Source organism: Schistocerca serialis, chromosome 1 (genome assembly GCF_023864345.2).
Source record: "Schistocerca serialis cubense isolate TAMUIC-IGC-003099 chromosome 1, iqSchSeri2.2, whole genome shotgun sequence".
In the NCBI taxonomy this organism is placed as follows: Eukaryota; Metazoa; Arthropoda; class Insecta; order Orthoptera; family Acrididae; genus Schistocerca; species Schistocerca serialis.
Genome location: NC_064638.1, coordinates 850,565,932 through 850,591,355, shown reverse-complemented (window position 1 = coordinate 850,591,355; position 25,424 = coordinate 850,565,932). Strand labels below are relative to the sequence as shown.

General features: G+C 40.0%; 1 protein-coding gene across 1 annotated transcript in view; it reads right to left on the bottom strand.

Moving 5' to 3' along the window:
• The window catches only part of LOC126440170 (transcription factor HIVEP3-like), a 64,602-nt gene extending 45,153 nt beyond the window's left edge, over nt 1-19,449 (bottom strand). Inside the window, exons 1-5 of the mRNA XM_050090616.1 lie at nt 19,435-19,449; nt 18,814-19,035; nt 10,217-10,557; nt 7,569-8,208; nt 4,906-6,235 (exon numbers count right to left, since the gene is read on the bottom strand). Coding sequence (XP_049946573.1) covers nt 4,906-6,235; nt 7,569-8,208; nt 10,217-10,557; nt 18,814-19,035; nt 19,435-19,449 — 2,548 coding nt within the window. The remainder of the gene's footprint in view (nt 1-4,905; nt 6,236-7,568; nt 8,209-10,216; nt 10,558-18,813; nt 19,036-19,434) is intronic.
• Between the last annotated feature and the right edge of the window lie 5,975 nt (nt 19,450-25,424).

Here is a 25,424-nt window from a genome sequence, read left to right as displayed (position 1 = left end):
GTTGAGGGCAACTTCACTTTCATCCTATTAATACACAATGAACATTACTTTCTAACATTGTAGCTTAACATTACATTGCGAATGAAATCACCAGAGGCGGAGCAATGGCTCACTTGGTTAAACATTTAGTTCTGGTAGACCTTACAGTTAATACTTTAAGATTGCTCTGAAATTCCTTTAAGGACATTTAACATTAACAGCATGTTGAAGTAATACAGTTAGTTTCATTACACCATTCAAAGCATTTCATTATTTCAGAATAATGAGACAAACGACTATGCCAACAACCTTTCTCATTAATAAAGGCAAGGAAATTGTAATGCAACACAATTATCCATGAAGAACAGCGAAGTTCAGTATGCAGTTGCCAGAGGAAAATAATACAATTTTTGGCACAGAGGACAGCATCACAAACTATAGTTGGGGTAGTTCTTTATGCTGTCTCTTTACTAGTATCACCGAGCAAACAGAAGCTGGAAGCAGGAAAATCCATAACAATTGTAAATTTGACTTGGAACCAAATTAAGATTCACTTTTAGTCTCCACAATGAAATTACTTAACCTTCTAAGTTTCTTAGCCTGTTGAATTAGTGACAAATGCCATAATACAAAATGTATAAAAATGAAAGCCCAATATTTAAACAAACTTATGAAGGCACACTGAATGGCAGCTTGCTCTAAATGTACAAAAATTTAAGTTAAAACAGATGAGTAGGGAAAGCAATCCTGTAATGTTTGAATACAGTACTAGCGACATGCCACTTCATACAATTACATCAATTAATTCTCTGTGTGACATTGCAAAGTGACACAAAATTGAATGAACACACAAAGTCTGTTGTAGGGTAGGCAAACTGTTGACATCAATTTACTGTGAGAATTTTAGGAACTGTAGCTCATCTATAAAGGAGAATGTGTCAGTGCGAAGAATGTATCTGTGCGGCAGAATCTTTAGTACTGCTCGAGTGTTTCAGATCCACCAGGATGGATTAACGGAAGACATCGAAACAATTTAGAGTTGTGCTACTAAATTTGCTAGTAGGTAGTACCCATCGATTCTAGAAATGATCCACGAACTCAAATGGAAATCCCTGGAGGGAAGAGGACATTCCCTTTGAGAAACACTATAGCGAACATTTGGATAATTCTCATTTACGACAGAGTGCAAAACAGTTGGACTGCCACCAATGCACACGCCACATCAGGACTACATACACAAGATAATGGAAATCCAGGCTCATATAGAAGCATATAGACAGTCATTTTCCCACTTTCCATTTGCAAGGGGGACTGCAAAGGGAATAACTAACTGTGGTACAAGGTATCCTCCACCATGCACTGTATGGACTGCTGTTTAGAATGTACCTAGAATGTACACAGATATCTGTGTAGATTCATATTTTGAACGTGAAGTTAGCAAAACGTATACTTCAAAGTACATGAAATTAAAAATTTTCCTAGGTTTTTATGTAGTTTATCACAAACTACTTAAAATTTTGTGTGATAATGTAACAGTATTAAATTTAGCATACATTTCTGTCATCTATACTTTTTCTGAATACGTTTTATATCTGTCTACAGAAAAAGTCTGAGAGACACTATATTCTATTGGAATTCATACCAGCGGTGAATAAAACAAAATATCGGCTAGTGGCAAAGAAAATCTGATCTTTACTTACAAAATAAGTAACTAAGTATGTTTTCTGTCATCAACTTATACTACGACCTCAACTGTTGTAGAAGATCTGTACAATCTATTGATTTTACCATTCACTTAAAAACAATCCACTAAGAATTGCTTTTACATACATGTCAAAAACGTGCCTATCTGCGACTCAGCATCTCGGCTATATTGTGAGTAGCGACTTTCCTTTTCATAATACTGTTATTTTTACATGTATGTGATAGATATTTAATTAAAAGCTGAAGAGGCAGATAATACATGTTTACATATTAAACCTTTGTCGCCTCCTTTCTCTTCCTTTAAAGTAAATCATTCACGTAACATTCCACATTATCAATACAGTAAGATGGGTGAATGAGAAGACATGACTGAATTGCAGGAACCACACTGGTTGGTCTACCAGATCACATCTTAATCCCATAGAAAAATGTCTGAAACTAGTTGAAACAATGTGTGAAACATATCAACCAACGTCCCTGAAATTTGGAATTTCTATGGGATCTGATCAGCAATTAGTAGCTTGAGCTGGATATGGCATACGTAACTAAACTTGTGAACACTCTTCCTCACAGTATTTTGGCCATTATCCAAGTCTAGAAGTGCTACTAACATGGTATTAGGAGTATGTCTTTCATACTGCCGGGTCTGGGTGCTGACGAGTCCTCTCCATTTGGCTCGGTCCTCCCACCACTTTTCTTCCTCCATTTGCTGCCAGCTCACACCTCTCCTTTCTACAGATATTCTCACTCCCGTTTTGCACAATGTTCTTGGGTGCCCTCTAGGTCTTTTTCCATCCATCTTTAGTTCTTCCATAATTTTGGGAAGTTTCTGCCCACGCATCCTCTTAATGTGCCCATACCATCTTAATCTCTACATTCCTTACTCTGTCCATTCTTGTTTTTCCTTAACCACTCTGAGAAATTTCTTTTCCCCTGCTCGCAGTCTGCTCCAGTCCCTTTCTGTCATTGTCCATGTTTCTCCTCCATAGGTGACAATACAGAAGTAATAACTCTTATACATAAGGAGTTTTGCTTTTTCTGAAACTTCCGTATTCCAAATCAGGTGTTTTATTGATTGGTAGAAATTGCCTCCCTTCTGTAACCTCCTATTAATTTCCTTGGTAATTCTTCGAACACTAGATATTTCACTCCCTAAATAAGTGAAATTGTCTACTACTTTGAGGGGTTCTCCATTCAAAGTAATATCCTGTTGAGCCCTACGTCTCTTCCAAATACCATTACTTCACTCTTATCTTTAATTATTTTTAACCCAGATCTTTTCATTATTTCCTTTCACATATCAAGTAGTAACTGTACATCCACCTTTTTATCGCCCCATATTACCGTATCATCTGCGAAACTCATTTTTTGTCTTTTTCTTTTACTATATCTTTAACTGCCCTATTCATTACCTCCACAACAACATTAAAAAGCGCAGGAGATATAATACTTCCTTGTTTAAGTCCTTGTCTTATTTCGAAGTATATAGAGTTCCTCAATGGTGTTCTAATTCTACAATTGTGTCCTCTGTACATTGTCTTTATTACATCAATGTGTCCATCTTCATCTAATGTATTCATCAGTACAAGAAGATAAAATGAAATGTACTAAAAATAACCTAAATATTGGTACCCTTAATATATTAACCCTCAAGGGAAAAACGTAAAAAATGACAAATGTACTAACAGAGAGAAAGTTAGATATTTTGGGATTAAGTGAAACGAAGTGGAAGGGAAAAGGTGACAAGAATTAGAGAGGAGGGGGAGAAAAAAATAGCAAACAGCTGGTTTATGAAGAAAGAAAGTCATGTTATCCCCAGATACAGTTGGGATGGAAGAACCAAGAGTATAATCGATTTTATTCTAGTAGGTAGGAAGAGGGGAGAGAAAGTAACAAATGTGAAGGTAATTCCAAGTGTGAGCACAGATGGAGACCACAGATTACTGGTGAGACAATGGAAAATGAATCAGTGTGTAAAAATTGAAAACAGAAGAAAGTGACGATGATAAGGGATTGGAAACTGAAGGAGAGTGAAAGTACTGAGGAGTATAGAGAATTAATCACACAAAAATTTCTAAAAAAAGTTTTCTGCAATGTAGAAAAAGAATGGAGTTTATTCAAAGACACTTTAATCGAAGCAGCACAAAAATTATGTGGTAGAACACCTGGAAAGGAAAAAGTGAGACAGACAAGTTGGTGGGATGATACCGCAATCCAAGCAGTTAGAAGAAAAAAATGGAGCATGGAGAAAGTGGTGGGAAACGAAAAATGACGAGGACCATAAAAGGAACATAGAGGAAAAGAAGAAGTGCAAAGAAATAGTGAAAACACCAAAGAAAAAGACATGAGAAGAGTTTACAAAACAACTTGAGAGAAGAGTTTACAAAACAACTTGAAGATGATGTGAAGAGCAATAAGAAAATGTTCTATAAAATTATGAAAAATAAAAGGAAGGCTTCTGAAGTACCAGTAAAAATGGAAACAGAGGACAGTACTGGGACTGAAGATCCATGGAATATAAAAGATCTCTGGAGAGAACATTTTAAGAAACTATTAAACCCTTAGGAGCAGGTACACGAGGAAACAACAAATACTGGAGAAATTGAGAGAAGATGGCAAGCAGAATTAGGACAAATTACATGGAAGGAAATGGAAATAGCTGTGAAGAAGATAAATGGGGGGGGGGGGGGGGGGGCGGAAGTCCCAGAACCTGATGAAGTATCAGTGGACATGATAAGAGCAGCAGGTCCAGTGGGAACGCAGTGGCTGTATAGAGCACTGTCGAGTGTGCAGAGAAATAGTACAATACCTGACGACTGGAGAAGATGAGAAATTGTCCCTGTCTTCGAAAAAGGCAATAAAAGACTTTGTAAAAACTACAGAGGAATAATCCTTGAGAGTCATACAGCTAAGATTTTTTAAAGATTCTAACTAAATCGAAGAAGTGAAGATAGAAAAGGAGCTGAGTGAAATAAAGCACGGGTTTAGGAAAGGAAGAAGCATGATCGACCTGATATTTTCTATCCATCAACTGATGGAAAAAAAGTTGGGAGTTTAACAAAAGGGTGATAATGGTTTTTATAGACACAGAACACACACACACACACACACACACACACACACACACACACACGGCCACATTTAATTTTGATAGATACTAACTTATTTCTTAGAGGTGTACAAAATAGTTCAAACTATACAAAACATACAATTACAACTAACCTCTGGAAACTTTCCTTGGTGGTGGTGTTATTGCAACTGGTTTTGATGGTGATAAACGTTTGACAGAATCTTCAGAAACCAAACGCTCAACTGTGACTTCTCCAGGAGATGAAGCACAGTCTACCTTGATCATTGGTAGCGTTGACTGCAATTTTGGCATCTTCTTTGGTGGCGAAGATGATGCACTCGGTAACCTTATGGTGTCATCACGTGTTTCACGCTTGGATGGAGCAGACACTGTTATGAGTCCTGTGGTAGAACATTTTACAGGGGCTTTTGATACTTGGGGACTCATACGAGGACTGTCCACTACAGTGGTTGGTGATGCCTGCACTACACCACTAGTCACAGCTAAATCAAGAGGGGCAGTATTCCTTAGGAGAAGTGTCTGCGGGCCAGGTATTCCAGGCACATGAGGAATAACTTTACCACCATACTGTATTGTCACCACCCCTGTAGTTCCACTGGTTCCACTTGCAACAGATGGTGGAGGGAGTGTCAGAGGGTTGTAGGCAGTGATGTGTGTTAAGGGATTAAGGAATGCAGGGAAAGCCACAGGAAATGGCAGTGGACGACCTGGCGGAGGAATACCAGGTACTGCCAAATCAGGTGTGGCAATGTTAGGGGTTACAAGACGTGCTGCTGGAAACATAGCAGGTGCAGAAGCAGCAGCAGGAACAGTGGATGGGGTGTTTTGAGTTGGCTTTGGGCTTACTACACCACCACCCGAAGTCCTCGGCGTACGTGCACCGTTAGCAGAGCTGCCTCCTGCAGGTGTAGGAGTCATTGTTGCTGCAGCGACACCAGCTACTCCCGAACTGATAGTTGTCGTAGGTAGCTGAACAAGTGTGCCTCCCGAGTGAAGCCCAGAGCGTGCTATCGTAACGACTATGTGTGGAGACTGTGGCTGCCCGCCTTCAATTACATTAGCTGTTGTAGAGCAGGGACCTACCACAAGCCCTCCTCCCATGTGCCCAACTGTGAGCCCTGGACTGTGCCCACTGCCACGTGTTGATGGCTCTATACGCAATGTCTTCATTTCACCAGCTGCATCCAAGATTTGCACCTCGCCCCCAAACATCTGAAGGGAGTTGGGCCGAGGTGGTGCTGGCGGTGGGCACTTTGATAATTCCTCAATGGAACGCAATGAAGGTAAGGGTGACGTACAGCAAGATGAAGATGCAGAGGATGAACGTTCCGAGTCAAGGCGACGTCTTTTGTCTTCAGGCCTGTAGCTGTCAATAAGAGGTGTAGAACCCAGTAGAGGTCCCGGTGATGGAAAAGGTGGAGCCACACGATCCCCACTGGCCACTGCAGCACGTACATCCACCTGAAGAAGATATTTTCTGATACAATATCTTATTTAACTTCTTGTACTTCTATTTTTCATCTATCATACGATATGAAGCAAAGTGTTGAAATTACACTAACCGAATTTTCAACTGTTCTCAATGTTTTGTGGGGTAGCATTCACAGGTAAGTTTTTATACAAGTTACAGAACAGTAAACACAATCATGTGATGACCATTTTTGTAATTAATTCTTTTACAGCTTGAGGGTACAATTAAGACATATGGCACCACAGAGCCAAAACACCCAACGTACATCGGCAACAACAACAGAGTATAAAAGCTCAAATAGAAATTGTGCTATGTTGTCTGTGTAATGCCGACTTTGCATTGAATACATGACAGAATTCTGAAATAAATTTTGTTAATCTATAACTAAAAATTTACACTAAGGCAACAGAAGCAAGGAAAGAAATGGAGTAAGACAAATAGGAACAAGAAATTAAAACTATGTTGCAAACAAAGGAGAAATACGAGACGAAAACAAGAAATATTTTAACATTTTTGATATGTCAAAATTGTATATTGAGGTCCAAAATTTGAACCACAAACTTCAACCACTTTCACAGATAAATGACTACCAGTTAGGGCCATTTGTGAATACATCACAGACCAACTCAAAATTACTGTTGTACTTTGTTCCCCCGATACCTCCACATCAATGTCAAAGAACAATTTCATCTCCATAGCATTAGCAATGATGCAGTAACTGTCTTATTGTTCAAATTATGTTTCATGAAGGAATCGCAGGATGATTCAAAATGTGTGTAGAAATACTGAAGTAAAATACTTTGTGTGACAGACATAAAATAAGAGATTAACTAGTATCACTAAAAGAACTTGTAAAGATAGAAAGTCCTCAGCACATTCACAGTCCAGTAAGAATAGAGAAAATCACATTATTGTCAATAACAAAAATCACATTATTGTCAATAACAAAAATCACATTATTGTCAATAACAAAAATCACATTCTTGTCAGTGACAGTGAACAGACAAATATGACAAAATCCTTACATATGGAACCAAAGGTTCCTTCATTTTCTTAAGAAAGACACTTCAGACATTAAGGTCACAGTCAACAGTGGTTTTCAGAGTTAGTTACTGAGAGAGAGAGAGAGAGAGAGAGAGAGAGAGAGAGAGAGAGAGAGAGAGACAGAGAGAGAGAGAGACAGACAGACAGACAGACAGACAGAGAGAGGGAGGGAGGGAGAGAAAGAGAGAGAGAGAGAGAGAGAGAGAGAGAGAGAGAGAGGGGGGGGGGGGGGGGGGTTGGACAGGATGCAACAATTTAAGAGCTGTCGATTAAGGTTACCTTCAGTGCTGTTCTTTGATGTCTGGTCTCTTCAAGAGAGCTGTACGAGCTTGCTGATGATATTCTGGGCCTCCTAGAGCAGTAGTAATGTTGGTGAGTCTCTAGGTTCTCTGCACTGCGAAATGGGATCTTGCACACATTACACACAAACTGGAAGCTTGCAGTCGTCACAGATGAAGTAGGAAGATCATCAGCTAGTTGGGATGTGGGCTCCAACGTAGCACCCACCTCTGCAGCAGCCGCTGCCGCCGCTGCTGCCTCAGCAGCACGCCGTTTCAGTAACAGTCTTTTGATTATGGAGTTCTCAGCAGTGTGTTCTTTGCTGGTGGCAGAGGCTAGATCATTGAGGAGGGCAAGTGCCGCACTGCTGTCAGGGCCAGGATCAATTGGTGGCCCACATCCATGGTTGTGATCACGGAGTACCTGGCTAACAGCATGTTGCTGTACCAATGGCGGGATCTGACCCACTGTCTTGAGACGCTGTGGTGCTTCAACACCCGGTGCTGGTTCTTGCGCCAACACTGGGACAGGCCGTGATGACAAATTGAGTGGCTGTTGCACCAGCGTTGTATTTACTGGCTCTGGTGTCGAACAGGCGCTACTGCCCTCAGATGGACGTGGTGATGGAGTTGCCTCTGTCCTGGAATGTACAAGATAATTCCCCATCTGGGTAGAACTGTACTAAAGCATTTACAATATCAGTTCAGTTAACTGCTGTTACTACTGCAACGAGACGGAACTGATAAAAATTTGAAAATATTGAATCTACATAATGTTGAATGCTGACTAGGAAATTTCAAAACTGCTGTAAGGGAAAGCTATGTAACTGAAAAGCATTGTACGGTGACCTAAGGTACTATATATGCATTCTCCACATACTTTTTTTCCCCAATGTTCAATAGATGTCGAACTCTAGAACCTATTGTATACCACACATGTATTATGACTGCATACCTCAAGCAAAAGACAAAATGGGTCTCCAAATAAAATGCAAGTGTCACAGATAATTATGAAGTCCCTCCATGACATCTGTATTAAGGTAGGAAAAAACAAGAGTTGGGACTTTCTATTTTCTGTTAGGAATACATTACGACAGCTGCCGTTCAAAGTCTGGAGGGAGTAATCTAAATATGTCTTATGTAGATCAGTATAAAAGATATAGACTTCTCAAAACCACCAGAACAAAAAAGTATTTTTTTTCACATGCTACAACTCAAAATTAAATCAAAATACAATACCTAACAATACAGCCTAGAATTTCATGCCACATAACAGTGAGAAATACACAGAATACAAATAACATCTTAATTGATCCACAAAATAAAAACACAGTTCTAATTTGCAAACTTTTAGGATATTTCTTACATAAGTTCAATACAACACAGATAATTTTACCACAATCCTCCTCAGCTTACATTAACCATTTCCACCTGGAACTCACTGCTATATTAGATGATATTTAAAAATGCAAGAATGAATGCAGCAGTACTTTTCCTATCCAAGGAGCTTCACCTATTTTTGTTGTCAAATATTTGCCTTTCAGTGGGCTTAAATGTGTAAAATACAGTTGATGGAAGTGACAATACTTATCATACAAAATGTTGACAGCATTTCACTTGAGTAATATAGTTTTACTCTTCTACAGAAGGAACTCATTTAAAGTCTAGAGACTTCTGACAGTCAGGAGTATGAACAGAAAGAATATGGTAATACACAGTTACAGCAGATATTCAGGTTGTTCGTGGTGGTGGTGGTGTGATTCCGGTGATTAAAATAACAGTGAGAAAAGGAACAACAACAATGAAACCAGAACAAAAGATGGTAGCCCACATCTCTCCCCAAAGCTTGAATATATGGAGATTGACAAAATCTTCACTTTGTAAAGGCGCACATTATAGCATCCAGTGTCTCAAGGAGACAAAATCACTCTTTCTACTTTGCTAATAGCACTTATGTCTAAGAAATAGGGAATGTCTAGAAAGTAAACTGTTTTCAAAGCAAGCTCCTTCTTCAACTTAGCCAACAGCCCTGCCATGGTGGATCCCCCTGTTCTTGTGAGATCACCAAAGTTGAGCACCACTGAGCATGGCTAACACTTGGATGGGTGCCCATCCAGGTCTCCCATGTTCTGTTGGCAAGTGGGGGGTGCACCAAACCTGGCTAATTGAGGATCTACTTGACTGAGAAGTAGTGGTTCCATGTAAAAAAAAAAAAAAAAAAACTGACAACAGCTTTAAGAGTAGTGTACTGACCCCCCACCCCACACCTCAAAATCAACAAACGAAGATGTCTGTGGGCTGAAGAAGACACAGTGGTCCATCTGAGCCAGTGGGCCATGCAAGCCCAGTTTGGGTGGAGTTTAATTTAGTTTTCCCTCTTCAACAACAACAATTTGTACAAGAAAGTATCAATTTCATAAGGTTATCCACAAGTGCATCCTGTTCTCCTTTTATTATGCTCGCAGTGTCTTCATGGAAAATACCAAGCAAACCACTACTCAGTCCTGTCCAAGTACTGACATGTGTACCTTGTAGGTATGAAAATATCTGACTTTTTGATCTTCTGCAATAAAGAACTTGCAACAGTGGCTACAGAGTGTTGAAAGCCTATGCTAGTCACCTTTCACTAAATAACAATTATTTCTGTACCTGCTAGGGCGTAATAGCGCTGCTGCAAGCCTTGAAGAGTGGTCTGGCTGCTGCTGCATCTGTTGGCGGTGTAGGTGCATTTTCTTGGGCCAGCTGCAGGAGACAACTTGCTGGTTGTGTGTGATGATATTGGTGATATGACGTGTTATCACCTCAGGGCTAGGGCTGCCAGCTGCACCATGGCAAACAAGCGGGGGAGGAGGAAGTGGGTTCTGCACATCAGCACTGCTTGTCGCCAGCTGCTGCTCCTGCTGCTGTTGCTCCAGTTGCAGGGACTGTGATGATAATGGTGATGATGAAGCTTCATTAATAGTGGCAGGGAGCGATGCTTCATCTTGTTGCTGAAAAATATACCATTTTGCTCAATAACAGCAACAAACACACACACACACACACACACACACACACACACACACACACACACACACACACACACACACAAACAATCCCCTGCTTTGAAGTTTTTCTCAGGTATTTGTAGTTGATACTGATTATTTCTACTTTGTATATACTTAGAAATTTTAGTGATAAACTCCTCATTTAGAGTCTTCCTGCCCTACAAGTTTGACCACTTTCTAAAACCCTGTACTGTACAGTAAGTATATATTTTGTATCCTGTTTGGCATAGGCAGAATACTGTTTATTTATTACCACTTGCACCGGCATTGATGCAGAGACCAGTGGAATGGCAGAGTTCAAAAAGTGAATGGCTAACCAGAAGCAAAGTCCAGAGTGTACTGACAATTTTTGCACTAGTGCATAAACACCCAGCAAGTGATTCGAATCAACAAAACAAACAAAAGCGCGGCCTGTCCCTCTATTATTAATGACTGTGTTGAAGGGTTCTGAGTACAGCAAGCAATGTCTAACAAGTGTGGGACCATCATATCTAAGGATGCTGATGCATCAGTTGATGAGTCCACATGACATGCCCATGGTGGCACAATAACAAGCTGCAACTGCGGTATAAAGTCTGGGCCTTTCTTACCTTTCATTCATATTGAAATCTGTGCTGGGTGAGGAATCCAAATCACTGTCAGGCACTAAACGGTTCATCCCTTTAATCACCATAAAAGGCCAGAAATGGCCTGACCTGTGCAGACTTTGTTGATGGAGGAGGGGACAGTGGGGGTGCATGAGAGGAGGCCTGCAAGATGTGCTGGAATACAGGCCACACGCTCACATGTCTTTTCCTTGTCATTATTGCTCGAGTCTGATGTCAGCAATGTCTGTGGACTTCATGTATTCTGGAGCGCTGCTTGGACCTGCCTGCAGAAGGATAATGAGTGCTGCAGCTTTTCAGTCTCCACCGGTTGGTTGTTTGGGGAGGGGGGGGGGGGGGGGGACTCTGACACTGGTGGGAGTGTTTGCAGGCAGTCTCTTGGGCAGGCTTGTTGCTAAAGGCGAGGGTACTATCTCATTGCAGACAGAGCTGATTATGCCTTGGGTTGACCCAAGGTCCTGGTCGGAACTGCGAAACCATACGTGGGAGCCCGTATGGTAATAAAGCTATGAGGGTGGGTGGCAGTCCCATTGAGTTGAGTGCAGGGGTGAAGGAGGGTGCAGGGCTTGCACCCCAGTAGAATTTTGGCTGAACTATGTGCTTTAACAGAATGGACCAGTATGTTGCGAGCAAGTGTGGACTTCCCAGGAGTCAGCTGTCATCATTATCTCAAGCATCTACATTCTGAAGGTTCTGACCACCCATCTGACTTCCAGATTGGTGCCTGTCACATACTGCTTCTGGAACATACAGCAAGCTGGAGACTGTGTCTGCATTTAACTGCTGTGTGATGTCCAAATAATGGAGCTTATATATTTAGTTCCTAAGGAACAATACCCACTAGTGCAGCTTTGCACCATCTTGTCAGGATATTTTGAGTGGGGACCAAACAGCAAAATAAAGGGCTTGTGATTGGTGATCAGTTGAAACCTGGTACCACAGACACACACAAACTTCTTGATGCCACATACGACAGCCAGTGCCATTTCTCTATTTGTGAGTAATTTCAATGTGCCGCATTTAATGTTTTCAGATGCAAATGCAATTGGCTGTTCTAGCAAATTGGCAGATTTGCAGGATAGAACTGCAGCAAGTCACAATCCAACATATCGATTGCAATTGTTTAGCATTAGCCCGGGGTTGTATGGTGCTGGACAACAGACTAACCTAAGGCACTTTGTAAGTTGCAAGAAAGCTCTCTGACTAACCTCTGATCACACGAATCTAACTCCTTTTCTTACATAATCGATTGAGCAGGTATGACATCTATGCCACATCAGGAAGGAATTTTGCATAATTACTAACTTTTTTTCAGAAGTTAGTGTAGTTCTTTGAGGTTGTCATGTGCTAGTGAGGTACTGATTGTGTCCACATGATCCTCTGTGGGCGCGAGCCCTTCATTCATTAATGTATGTGCTAGGAACTTTATATTTGATTCAAAGAAACTACATTTTTCGAGGTGACAATGAAAACCTTGGGTTTGAAGTATCTCTGAAACCCTGTGCAAGTGCTTGTCACCCCAAATAGCTGTCTAATAGTGTAGTAACCACAAAAAAGTGTTGTCTCATTATTTCCTGGTAATTGAAGATAGGCTTCACAGTTAGATCTGTCCTGGAAAAATATGGCCCCCAGCCAATTTCGTCGAAAGTTCTCTGATCTGGGAATGGGATATTGATCTGTGTTAGCTTGAGTATTAATGGTAGCCTTAAAATAACCATGAATTCTAAGTCATCCATTTGGCTTCTTAACTACTACCATGGGCATTATCCACTGGATAGACAATACTGGAGATATTATTCCCATACTTTGCAGTCTCTCCAGTTCTGCTTGCACTTGATCACACATGGTGGAAGGCACTGAGTGTACTCTACTAAACTGCTAACTGCTTTAAGGATACATGGTGTTGGAACTACATTGCACAACCTAATGTAGGTTCAAATGCTTACTTATACTGGTACATAATGTATCAAGTTTTTTGAATGGAATCACAGTTGAAACACGATACAACTGGTGCAAAAGTGTCCAAGCCAAAAATATTAGTTGTCATTCAAAAGTATACTATCAGCTCCATTTTTATACCTACTCTGGACTATGATTTGAGCTGGCAATAGGACTGATTGTCCACTGTATGTCACCACTTTGTGCTGAAGGTACCACAGCTGTGAGGAGCAGATGTGCTGTATGCGTGCACATTAATCAGACACTCAGCCATTCCTTTGTCCAAACTGGAAGTCTGTTATTGCTCCATTAATTTCCAGCTGCAGCACGAGCTTCCGAAGCCTGTCTGCTGGCACTATTGGCACTGGAAAGATTGTGTGGAGCACACTGGCACCTGTTATTATAAACTCACAGGCCAAGGCAGACTTTTGCTAAAAGCCCTGGTTTGTGGCATGCAAAACAAGCGACATCACTGAACAGGCAGCGACATCACTGAACAGGCAGCGATTTCATTGACGCCTCAGGTTTCAATCTGGACTGATTTGATTGCACTAACTTCTCTGGGAGCCTTTGAAAGACATTCGAGGAAGCTTTTTATGAGCTTCCACTCACATTCGGTCACTATGATGGTAAACAAAATACTTCTGTTCCTGTGAGTTTTTACTAACAACGAGGATGATAGATCACTAATTACTGCTCTACTGAACCTCACTCCATCAGGTTACCAGACAATCAAGGGCTCAGTAAACTGGGTAGTGGTGGTGGTGGTAGTGATGGCAATGGTGGTGGTGGTGATTGGTTGCCATCAGTTGATCATAGAACATGACAGTGATGACTAGTTCAACTACTACTTAAGTCAACACTAAAAGTATAATTAAACATAGCCGCACTGATGCTGTTACTTCATGAGCTTTGGAAATTTTTAGCACATCACTCAGTTTTTGATCAGATGACTCTAAAGCCTTGACATTATTAACTTTATTATCAGAACCCATACATATAACAATATGACAGATTAATTATTGTGCTAGGGCTTGCAAGTCAGTGGCCCAAGCTGCACTTGTCTGCTTGCGTTGGTTGACACACTGATTAAATTTGAGCACAGTTGTGGGTTCGGTGACAGTAATAGTGAGTCAGCAAACCACAAACCTAAGAAAAGCTCTAACTGCTGAAGATTCAGAGTGGGCATAGCTTTTGCAATGCTTCATACAATTCATTACTATACTACAGTAAGAGTGTATTCTGATGTTCAAGATCAGTTATTTCATGAAGAACAAAATGACCTAAACAGACCTAGAGACATTTGTTTGCATCATGAAAGTAAGTTTATGGCTGAGAGGGGAGGCGGTAATGCTGCAGATGCATGCAGCTATTGGTTTTGCAGTAGTCTTAAAAGCAATTCCTGTTGTAGCTATTTTCCTACTGCTTGTATTTCTATTACTGTGGTGGTTTTTGCAGTTGCAGTTGCTACTCTAACTGATCACTCGTACTGGCAGTGACACAGAGACCGGTGGAATAAACATGCGGTTCCTCAGGTCGATGGCAGTGGAGTTACAGAGTGAATGGTTAGCAAGAAGCAAAGTCTAGAGCATAGCAAAAGTCATCATAAGCATTCACACACGTCCAGGGAGTGATCTAAATTGAAAAACGAGCATAGGCAAGGCCATTCACTCAACTATCACTGGCTTGTATCAAAGTCTTAAGAGAATAGTGAGAATTGCTGGACAAGTGCAGGGCCAGTGTGTTTATGGACACTGTTTTATCAGTGGACAGCCCATGTGTCTTGTCCGTGGCAGAAGCTGCATCCTCTGTAGGAGGAAGCTGCAGCTGTGGTATATAGCCCAAGTATCTCCGACCTTTCCCTCATATTGATTCTTTGGCTGGACAAGAAGTCCGAGTCCAGTACTAAAATACACATATCAAACACACAAAAAAATATTTTTCTCCTTCAATGAACATATCGTGACTAACGAAAGTTCGTGCCTGCTAGGACTTCAACTCAGATTTCCTCCTCCTTGCGAGCAGTCGCCTCAACCATTCGGCTACCTGAGCAAGAGTCCAGGTTAGACTCAAAATCTTTTACGTTTCCTCCTATAATTTCTGAGGACTAAAACCAGAGGTTCTCCCGTACAGTAAGGTACTTGACCGTAGTTTACCTTGCCATTTGGGTACATATTAATTGCCCAAGGATTAAGGCAACTTCCTATGAAATGCAGTGAATTTGGGTTCGATTACTGGCCTGGTACAAATTTTGTCACAAAATATTCATTACATTAGAGGTTCATTGTTTCCATTGCATCTTCATTATCATAATTTCCATCACCTCACATATTTGGCTCCGTCATCAGTGCTGCTCTCTCCCCTGTTTTATTGTATGTTATGACTGCTTTCTGTTTTTCAACAACACAGTCACAGCACTTTGCTGCATCTGCTGTCTGCCAGCATCATGCTATTGCTCGGCCTCAACAAATCTGTTACCTTGTCACTTAGTATCATTATTGCCTCTAATGAAAGGATATAAATCCCATTTCTCAGTTTCCATTTTCTTTCTTATTTCCTCAGGTGTATGTCCCACAGGTTTTTTTTTTTTTTTAATTCATTTGCTAAAATGATAACTGTGATGAAACTATCTTTTAATACATAGAAGCCTTTTCCATCAGACTTCTGATACAGATAATTCCACAAAAACACAATAAGATTCATATTCTGAATGTGATATCTAGATAATTAGTGGGACAGACATTACTACGAAAATAGCTGCTGCTGTTTTAGTTGTATTAAAAAGCTGCTATTTATCTTACACTGCACCTTAATACTAACACTCCTATGTTTCAAAGACAATAGTTACCTAAATCTCTAGGAACAGAAGTCTGTTTATAGTACACTAGCACTTGTCATGCTATTTACAACAAACATTGCTACATAATTTTCAATGTAGAAATAATATAATTACACAAGAGAAGTTATAAATTTAACATGTTCATATTGTAAGTTCATCACAACCTAGTGGAAGTCTCGAGAAACTGTGATGGTCCAGGAGGTGACGTCACAACTACCAGGTGCTTGTGCCATGTAACAAAGATATTAACTGTCAAAATTCTACATTAAACTGGGCAGACCAAAAGACTGTAGCTGGAAAATTGGTAAGTCTCACTGGGTTGATATACAATTTTTTTCCTTGTAAGAGACTGCAGCTGAACTCCCCCCGACATGGAGAAAAAAATTAAAATATATTGTACGTAGGTTGTCAAATGCCATGTCCCCTAATAACTATATTTGCTTTAATGCTACCTAATACTTCAAACAAAAATCTTACATGGGCTAACAACAACTTGGAAAGTAATTACATCAATATTTTTTTTCCAAATAAAAGCAATCAGGTATGAGAGGTATGATGAGTAATCCAGATGCTGGGAAAAAATAAGGTGCATTCATGTAGCTTTTTACTGATATTGTTCATTTGTAAGACTTAATATTTTATTATAATTCTAGAATTTCATTTTTGGATGAAACTGCTTGATAATCAATCTCTGATGAGTTGCATTTATCAGTTTTCAGAAGTTATCATCAACATATGACAAAATTTCTAACCTTTCTGTGATTGAGTGTTTGTTAGTTTCAGTATCTAAACACTGTGTATAATACTGATAACTGTCACAAAATGACATTTTTTCTATGTATCTCTCTACCTTGTACAGAAACAAGAATTCTGCTGTTCTGGGCTACTAGCTAATGGCATAAACCACAGTGACACATTGTACTTCTTCATGGTTTTCTAAATCCTATGAACTGCACAAAAAAGATGAATTATGAATCTCTTATTACTATAACGAAGATAACAAATAAGTGATTTTAAAACAACTCACATTTTGTACATATCAGTGGCTGTTACGTCTGTATTTAGCCACAATACAATTTTTTTCAACTCATGATAGTTGTCATTAATTTACCTTATCAGACAGTAATGATTCAACGGTGGTGATTTATTGATAACCCGATGGTAACTTTAATATTATGGAAAATACACACACACACACACACACACACACACACACACACACACACACACACACACACACACACACACACACAAAGATAAGTGTATTTCACTCATAGGCACCTTCTGCATATTGTGTGGTATTTATTCTATTAACGCCTTACGCACATGTTGAGAATGGCATCCCTCATTTTAAAATATGAAAGCTGTCTGACAACATTTGGGCAAATTATATCATTATTCTCAATTGCAACATTTATCACACAGTGGCACTACATTATTAGTTTCTTATACAGGTACATTTAAAAAAAAAAAATTACAAACTGACACTGTGCATTGGCTATACAACAAGGATCAGTAACCACATAGGAACAGAGTCTCACAAAGGCTACCCAGAGCTTCTAAGCGGCGTTGCAGCTTTTTAGTCACATGTTACAAATTAATGCTTATTGTCCACACGCACTGAGACATACCAGACGTATCTCAAAGGCAACCTGCTGCTGCAACAATCCTGCCCACTAAGTCCTCCAGCGATGTAACAGGTGTTTTCCATACACAAGGACCTTCAGATACCCCCCACAGGAAAAAATCAACTGGAGAATGGTCGCCAGTCAACTGGTCCACTGCAAACAATCCAATAGCTGGGAGAATTTGCCTGCATATGTTCCCTCACTTTGCTGAAACGCGTGTGGTGGGGTTCCCCATTGTGCTGAAAGTGAATGCGATTATAAACAGGCATGGGAATATCATTAATCGTGTCCGGCAGGATACATGCAACTGTCAAGTCAGTTACGGAGAATGTATGGCCCAATTAAAAAGTTTATGAGAAAGCCAGCCCACACATTAAGGATAAATTTGCATTTAGAAGCATGTGTACATGTTACATATGGGTTCACATCCGCCCACATATGCAGGTTGTGAACATTCATCACACCCTGAAGAGAGATCACGTCCTCGTCAGTGAAGAGGACACTCACTGTGAAGCTTTGATCTGCAGCAGATTCCTGCAGAAACCATGGTGAAAATCCAATGCACTTGGTGTAGTCCACCAGTTGCAACATCCGGACACGTTGAAAATGAAATGGATGCAGTGCTTCGCTTCATTGTGGAAAACGCACCAGACAGTGGGTTGCGTGTACCAGCGTCATACATCTTGTGTACATGTTGATGATGTACACTGCACCCTTTCTCCCACTGCAACTGCCTGGGCTGTCTGTTGGCTAATAGCATTTGGCTTGTGCACATGGAATGGGGCAGTTTCACACAATCAGCACTGCAGGGTGGCTAATAACTTAAGATATGGCACTTTTCTATCGGGATATTTCGAACAACACAATCGCACAGCTTCTCATCAATTGTAGTTGAGTGCGCCATAAATCAAATGCACCTCACCCATTTTGTGGTACGTGTAGCTAGCCCCCCAATGCTTCCACTGCATGAATGGCACTGTTCTCTGTGCGCTCTGCCCATTTTGTATGGCAATACTCTCTTATGACTGCAGCGCCCTCTCACGGCATTTGTGATCCCCAGTTCCTATGTGATTACTGATTCCTGTTGTATGCCTGATCTGCCATGTCAGTTTGTAGTTTTTTTTGTCTCAAGCACTCTGTGAGCAACCATTCCAATATTGAACCAGAAAGTGTGTAAATCAATGCTTACCTGCTGGTAGAGTACCGCCTTATGGAACTTTGGCTTGTATATGTGCCGAGCAGGCTGCTGGCTATGCTGCTGCTGCTGCTGCTGTTGCTGCAGCGGCGACTGTGACAGGGATGTTGCTGAGGTGACAACAGTACTGCCACAGCTTGTGCTGCCCACCGATGACAATGACAGAGCCGAGCTGGGTGAAGCACTCGCCTCCGATTCACCACCCTCAGCATGCACCTACACAGTGCCCACACACTGAATTCAGAAATTTGTTAGTACTCCCACGGTTTTTTTCCTCAAGAAACACTAAAGGAGAATTTGTAGGTTCTGCAAAAATGTGTTGATGCTAACAATGAGCCGCAGTATCTCTTTCACGAGATGATCATCTTATGTGGGCTACCGGGAACAAAGACCTTTCAATCTAACATATACAAAATATACCAAATGATCAATATAGTACCTTACAACTTTTGTTTATTATTCCTATGTTGCTTTTAGCAACACATAATAATGTGACAGCTAGCATTTAAACAATAGGTCATGTGGTGATCCAGTCTTTCAGATGTTAATAACGGAGCCAGTGAATTCAAATCATGGAAAACTTGAAAATTTAACTGCTTTTACCACACCATTTACCAGAGCCAGAGCCATCTGGTATTAAAGTACTAATTTCACAAAAAGATGGTATGCCGTTTCTACACCGTCATTCATTCTTCAGGTTAGCTGCCCACAATGTACAAGTCAGCTGACACTTGTACGATACATTTCTAATGACACAATCACGAACAGGTTGTAAAAGCCTTATTTTTACTTTACTGCGTGATTTAAAATCATCACAGGGAACAGGGTGATCACCATCTGAGACCTTTACGTGTACTAAAGTGTCAAAACATCTGTTTTAGCTGAAATATACAGCACAGAGTATAGCTGTTAAGAGTACTAGGAAGTCATTGCAAAGATGCATCAATAGTCAGAGCTTCTGAGAATATTGTTTTAAAGTCATTTACAATAACTTGAGCAACTTTTAAAATCCACAAATATTTTTGAAGTAGTCCATTCTAGACTGAAGACATTTACATAGATTGCAAATAAACATTCAGAACTTTTTCCAGTTTCATTTCACGTATTATATGGATTTAATATGCCAGAATATCATTTTCTACAGGGGTAGCCAAGAGCAGACAACCCATGAAGTGCTCTCTCTCTCTCTCTCTCTCTCTCTCTATCTCTCTCTCTCTCTCTCTCTCTCTCTCTCTCTCTCTCTCTGTCTCTCTCTGTGTGTGTGTGTGTGTGTGTGTGTGTGTGTGTGTGTGTGTGTGTGTGTCATTAGGGGGAAGGGAGAATGAGTGATGGAGTAGATTGGCGACAGTGGGCAGGGGAGAGGGGTGCAAAATCAAAGTTCATGGTTGGGGTTCACAACCATGTAGAATTTCCTTAATCAGTTGTGTATCTAGCCAGGCGTATGAGGTTTTACTGCATTTTCAATGTACAAAGATTAAATTGCTGAGGAAAGAGTGTACAAAGTTTAACAAGCAAAGTAAAGCCAACTAATTCCAAAATATATCAATGTTAAAATTATGACAACATCTACAGCAATGAAGCGAGCTAAAAACTTTTGCAGTACCACTTGAAAATGGCCGAAATTGGAATTTTAAAATAAATAATTTCTACAGTCAATGGCGAATGTGGTGTATTTTAAAAGTTTATATGCATCTCCCCCCCCCCCCCCCCCCCACCACCAAAAAAAAAAAAAAGTGTGTTTCCATCTACCTGGAACCTGGATCTTCGGAGTTACTGCATGCAACGACAATGTGTATCTTACTGAGCTTAACAGTGCGATGCAATAAGGCAATACAGGAATAACGATCAGAATCCGAGAATGCAGTTAGTACTCACATTCACTACTGATGTACTGTCAATTGTTGGGAAGTCGAATTTACTCCACAGGAAACAAATATATCAAACGAAAACAGCACAATTGGTTTCATGTCTCAGAATAATAGCCTAGTGCCGGAGATATAAGAATATCATTGAGGGTCAACAGTTTTAGCAGAAAATATGAAGCATTCAACCAAACTGTTCTGTTAGTGCAGACTGATTAACGTTCAATACTGAAGAAGCATAAAGGTATTCATATTGTCACCTTTACTCGCCATTATGTCTGTCATGCAGCTGGGATATCTTCAAAGAGCAGGCTGCAATTATGAAATTATCTATCGATGAGAGAGAGAGAGAGAGAGAGAGAGAGAGTATTTTTACGCACATCAGCAAAGGCTCCGGAAAATTTTACTGCCTGAGCATCTTTTCAGGCAAGATTTTAGCATGTGGGCGAAAGTACATTGCTGTATAATGATGCTGGATAATCCATTATATAACCAAATATTAAAATTTACATTTGGAATTGGAACTGAATTACAAGCATTGATTGTACCACTACTTAATTCTATTAAGTTCATTCATAAATTAATGATATCATCATAGATATTATTTTTGAAAGTTGCATTCTGTTGTTGGTGCTTGGTTTCATTGTTGTTATTTTCTTTGTGTTTCAACAATGAACACGAAAGGACAGTACTTTTGAGAAGGAATAATATTGTGATATTGTGTATATTTGTTGCTATGTGTGATAAGTTTTGTTTTTAATACTGTTCTAATTTTTTGACAAATGATATGCCAGAAAAGGAGAAAATAATTTCAAGATAAGTGTCTAGATATATTAAGACATTTCATTTTACAGTACTTCACCTCAAGTTCCTAGATCATAGAACTATAATTTTACATGGGACATATATGATCTTATGTATTTCAATGATTTAAAATGTTAACTGTTTATATTTTTATTTCTTTTAAATTACAACACAGAGTGAACTAGTAAGTAAAAATCCCCAATGGATTTAGTATCTGAGTGACGAAATATTTTTGGAGTATGAAACAACACTTCAAAGTAATATATTTTCAGATAGAATGTCTTCTGGAAGAAGGCAGGTTTTTCTCAACAGGTGACACTGATGATGAATGTAACCTCCTCCTGGAAGTAGAAGTCTAAAGTGGAAAAACGTTGTTATGGAATCTGAAGAGAAACCTAATCTGGTACCCAGAAAAGAAGGAAAGCTGAATATCTGGCGCAATCTACAATTTCGAAAGTAGGAATGCAGGAAGCGAATATACAACAGTGGACGAAGAGAATGTTTTCTAGAAAGTGTAACTCCAGACTCAAAGAGCTGCGATTCTTCGGTTTCTCCCAGTGTAAAAAATGGTTTAAATGGCTCTGGGCACTATGGGACTTAACATCTATGGTCATCAGTCCCCTAGAACTTAGAACTTCGACCTATCTAAATTAAGGACATCACACACATCCATGCCCGAGGCAGGATTCGAACCTGCGACCGTAGCAGTCGCGCGGCTCCGAACTGAGCGCCTAGAACCGCTAGACCACCGCGGCCGGCTCCCAGTGTACTTCAAGACAAAATAGTTCACGGATCAACGGCTGGATGTCATTGTCAGGGCCCAATATGTCGGCAAACACTCTGCTATCATCAGGAACGCCGAAAAATTTCTTTTCCCCCCCAGTCTAACCTAGAATGAAATGGTGAGCTGCAAGAGGGCAATATCTTCACAGCCCAAAACCCTGGCTAGAGCGGCTGATGTTACTGTCTTATTTTTTACTGCATGAAGTTTGGCAGTCATCTTTAGGCATGCTGCACATAATGCAGATAACATCGCGTATTACAAGTAGAACGTCATGCGTGCTCCCTTAGCTCTGCAGTCTCTCGCAATTTTACAGAACCTACTTGGTAAAAAAAAAAAAAAAAAATCGATTTTGCTATTACTTATAGCTTTATGTATCAGCTTTATGGTGAAGATCCCATCATTTCGGTAATGGCCTTATTACAGTGATGCCTCGCATTTAATTGACACCGTATGGAAGTCTAAAACGTTGCAATATAAAATTGGGGTTGCTATGATTTGCGTTTGGTACTTATTACATGGTAATTTGTTGCGTGCGAAATTTAGCTAACACATTTAACTTTTCTCTAGACTTGGGAAGAGGTCTACCTCCTATCTCAAGAAAATGGATTTTATGTAGCGCTCGAGAAAATGGATTTTATGTAGCGCACTCAAACCTAATCGCGCACACCAGCGATAAAACCAGGATGAAATATTCGTGACGTTCATCATATCCCAAACGGTCTGAAATATCGATACAATATTTTGGCAACCGTTAGCATGCAAAAAGATGAGTATTATGCATTATAGTTATTATACGAAACTTCATTATCTACCACGTTATTCAAGTAACTATAAATTTTTCAATGAAACACATTAATTTTTATAAGGCCCTCGATAGTTGGTGAAATGAAAATTCCTGTGGGTTTTGCAGCAACATGGCATGGCATGTTCTTTTATACTGAGAATGTGCTATTACAAGAACTGCTGACCTGTCCTTTTCCTCAGTTACTGACTAAAAACAAAAAACAGCTGTTTCAGGATCTTGGCGCAGTTGGTCAAAATTCACTACTGATGACGATTCTCTGAAGAAGAAAATGTGTAAATAGCCAATAAATCTCTTCTTATTCCGCAATTTCAGTGGAATATTTTAACTCGGTATGTTTTTAATAATGAAGAACTAGTAGTAAAACGAAAGCTTTATTTGCTACATTCAGAGATCAAAGACATATAAAAAAATTCACACCTAGCACCACATTATTTTGATCGTATTTTCACCTCAAAACATCTTTTGGTTCACCAAAGATATTGATGATTATTTTTTCCATTGACGAGTAGTTAACACGCTTCTGCAAGTTGTCAAAGGGACCACAGCTTCAAAGCTATAAAATATATCATCTCAAGAAGAACTGTTCCAGAGCCAAAAAGGAGAATAGGTCTGTTCGTAAAAATGTGGTTAATTTCATTTATGGGCCGCAGGAAACTGCTGATCAAGATGAAAATAGATTATATCTGTCACATGTCAAAAGATATTTGAGATGAAGCAGATCATTGATGTTTAGAAAAAAATTCTGAGTTACAGAATTCTATTGAAAATGCCACAAAAAAAAGCGACTTATTTTGGACTGACTTGTTAACCTTCTGAATAATACCAAAATTTCTCTCGTGACATGTTACAACTTGCATCTTTTGCCAAAACACAGCAGAGCTTACGAAGATTCGCCAACATTCTAGTGTTGATGAAATTGGGACACAATCCTGAAACAGTGCAGTATTAAACTAGCAACTGAGAGGAAAACAGATTAGTAATTTACGACAGTATCCCAAACCGTTTATGAAGTATGAGGAACAATTTGAACATTTCATTCTCGCTTTACCACAGGCGCGCGTGCTCTGAATTGAATGCACTACATGAAATCTATTTTCTCGAGAGAAGAGATAAATGAAGATCTCCTCCTCCTCCTCCTCCTCCTGAGGAACCTCAGAAGAAAGCGGCCATTTCATTTATTCCTTTCTGTAGCGAATTATTCAGAAAGATAGGACGTATAAACAGCAAGTGGAGACTGTCTTCCGTCCGCCATGGCCTTGTGGGAACAATCCCAATACTTACCAGAAGTAATTTAGGTAAATCACAGAAAACCTAAATCAGGATGGCCGGATGAAGATTCGAGTCTCCACCCTCCTGAAAATAGATCTGTTCCTCGGAGAAACAGCTTATCAAACAACCACATTCTGCAACTGTAGAGGATTCACTAGCATTCCTTGGATATCACATGGTCTTAACGGCCACGACCATGTCGAAAAGCAGTATTAGTTACGCGTAAAATACAGTTAGAAAACCATTTAAGCCTGACTGGCAAGATGTCATCTAGGACCAAGACTCAGCTATTCTTATCTTAATGCGGTTCCTGAAACTTTTCGCTCAGGTAGCGGCATTGTATGTAAAGGCTGTTAGTGGCACCAAAGTTAAGCGTCCAGACGCTCATGGGTGAGACAGCAACTGAAACAAAGTACAAAAGCAAAAGCAGAAATTCTTAACGCCGTTTTCAAATGTTCCTTTATAAAGGAATGCATCAATTTAATACTCGTACCACTGCAAAGATGAGTAAGAGAGATTACTAATGACAGTGACGTTGAGAAACAGCTGAAATCGTTACAACTAAACAACGCTCCCGGGACAGGTGGAACCCGTATCAGATTCTATACCGAGTTTGTGACTGCGTTAACACTTCTTGGAACCATAATACACCGAAGATCTCTGGAATTGAAACTGTGCCCAGTGCTTTGAAGATAGCACAGGTCGCGCCAATCTACAAGAAGAACAAATGACCTCCTCCATGCCAACCAGCACATATTCCCATAACATCGAATCTGTGAAACCCAACTCTTACTTTTCTAACATGACATACTGAAAGCCAAGGATCAAAGACAGACAGACGCAGTTTTTCTTGGCATTCAAAGGGCATTTGACTCAGTAACACACATACGCTAATCATCGAAAGTACGCTTATATGGGGAACCAATAGAGATTTGTGACTACATTGAGAATTTCTTGGTTGGTAGAACACAATATGTTACCTTGGATGGAGAGTCACTGACAGATCTAGAGTAACTCCGGAGTGTGCCGGCCGAAGTGGCCGTGCGGTTCTAGGCGCTGCAGTCTGGAACCGCGAGACCGC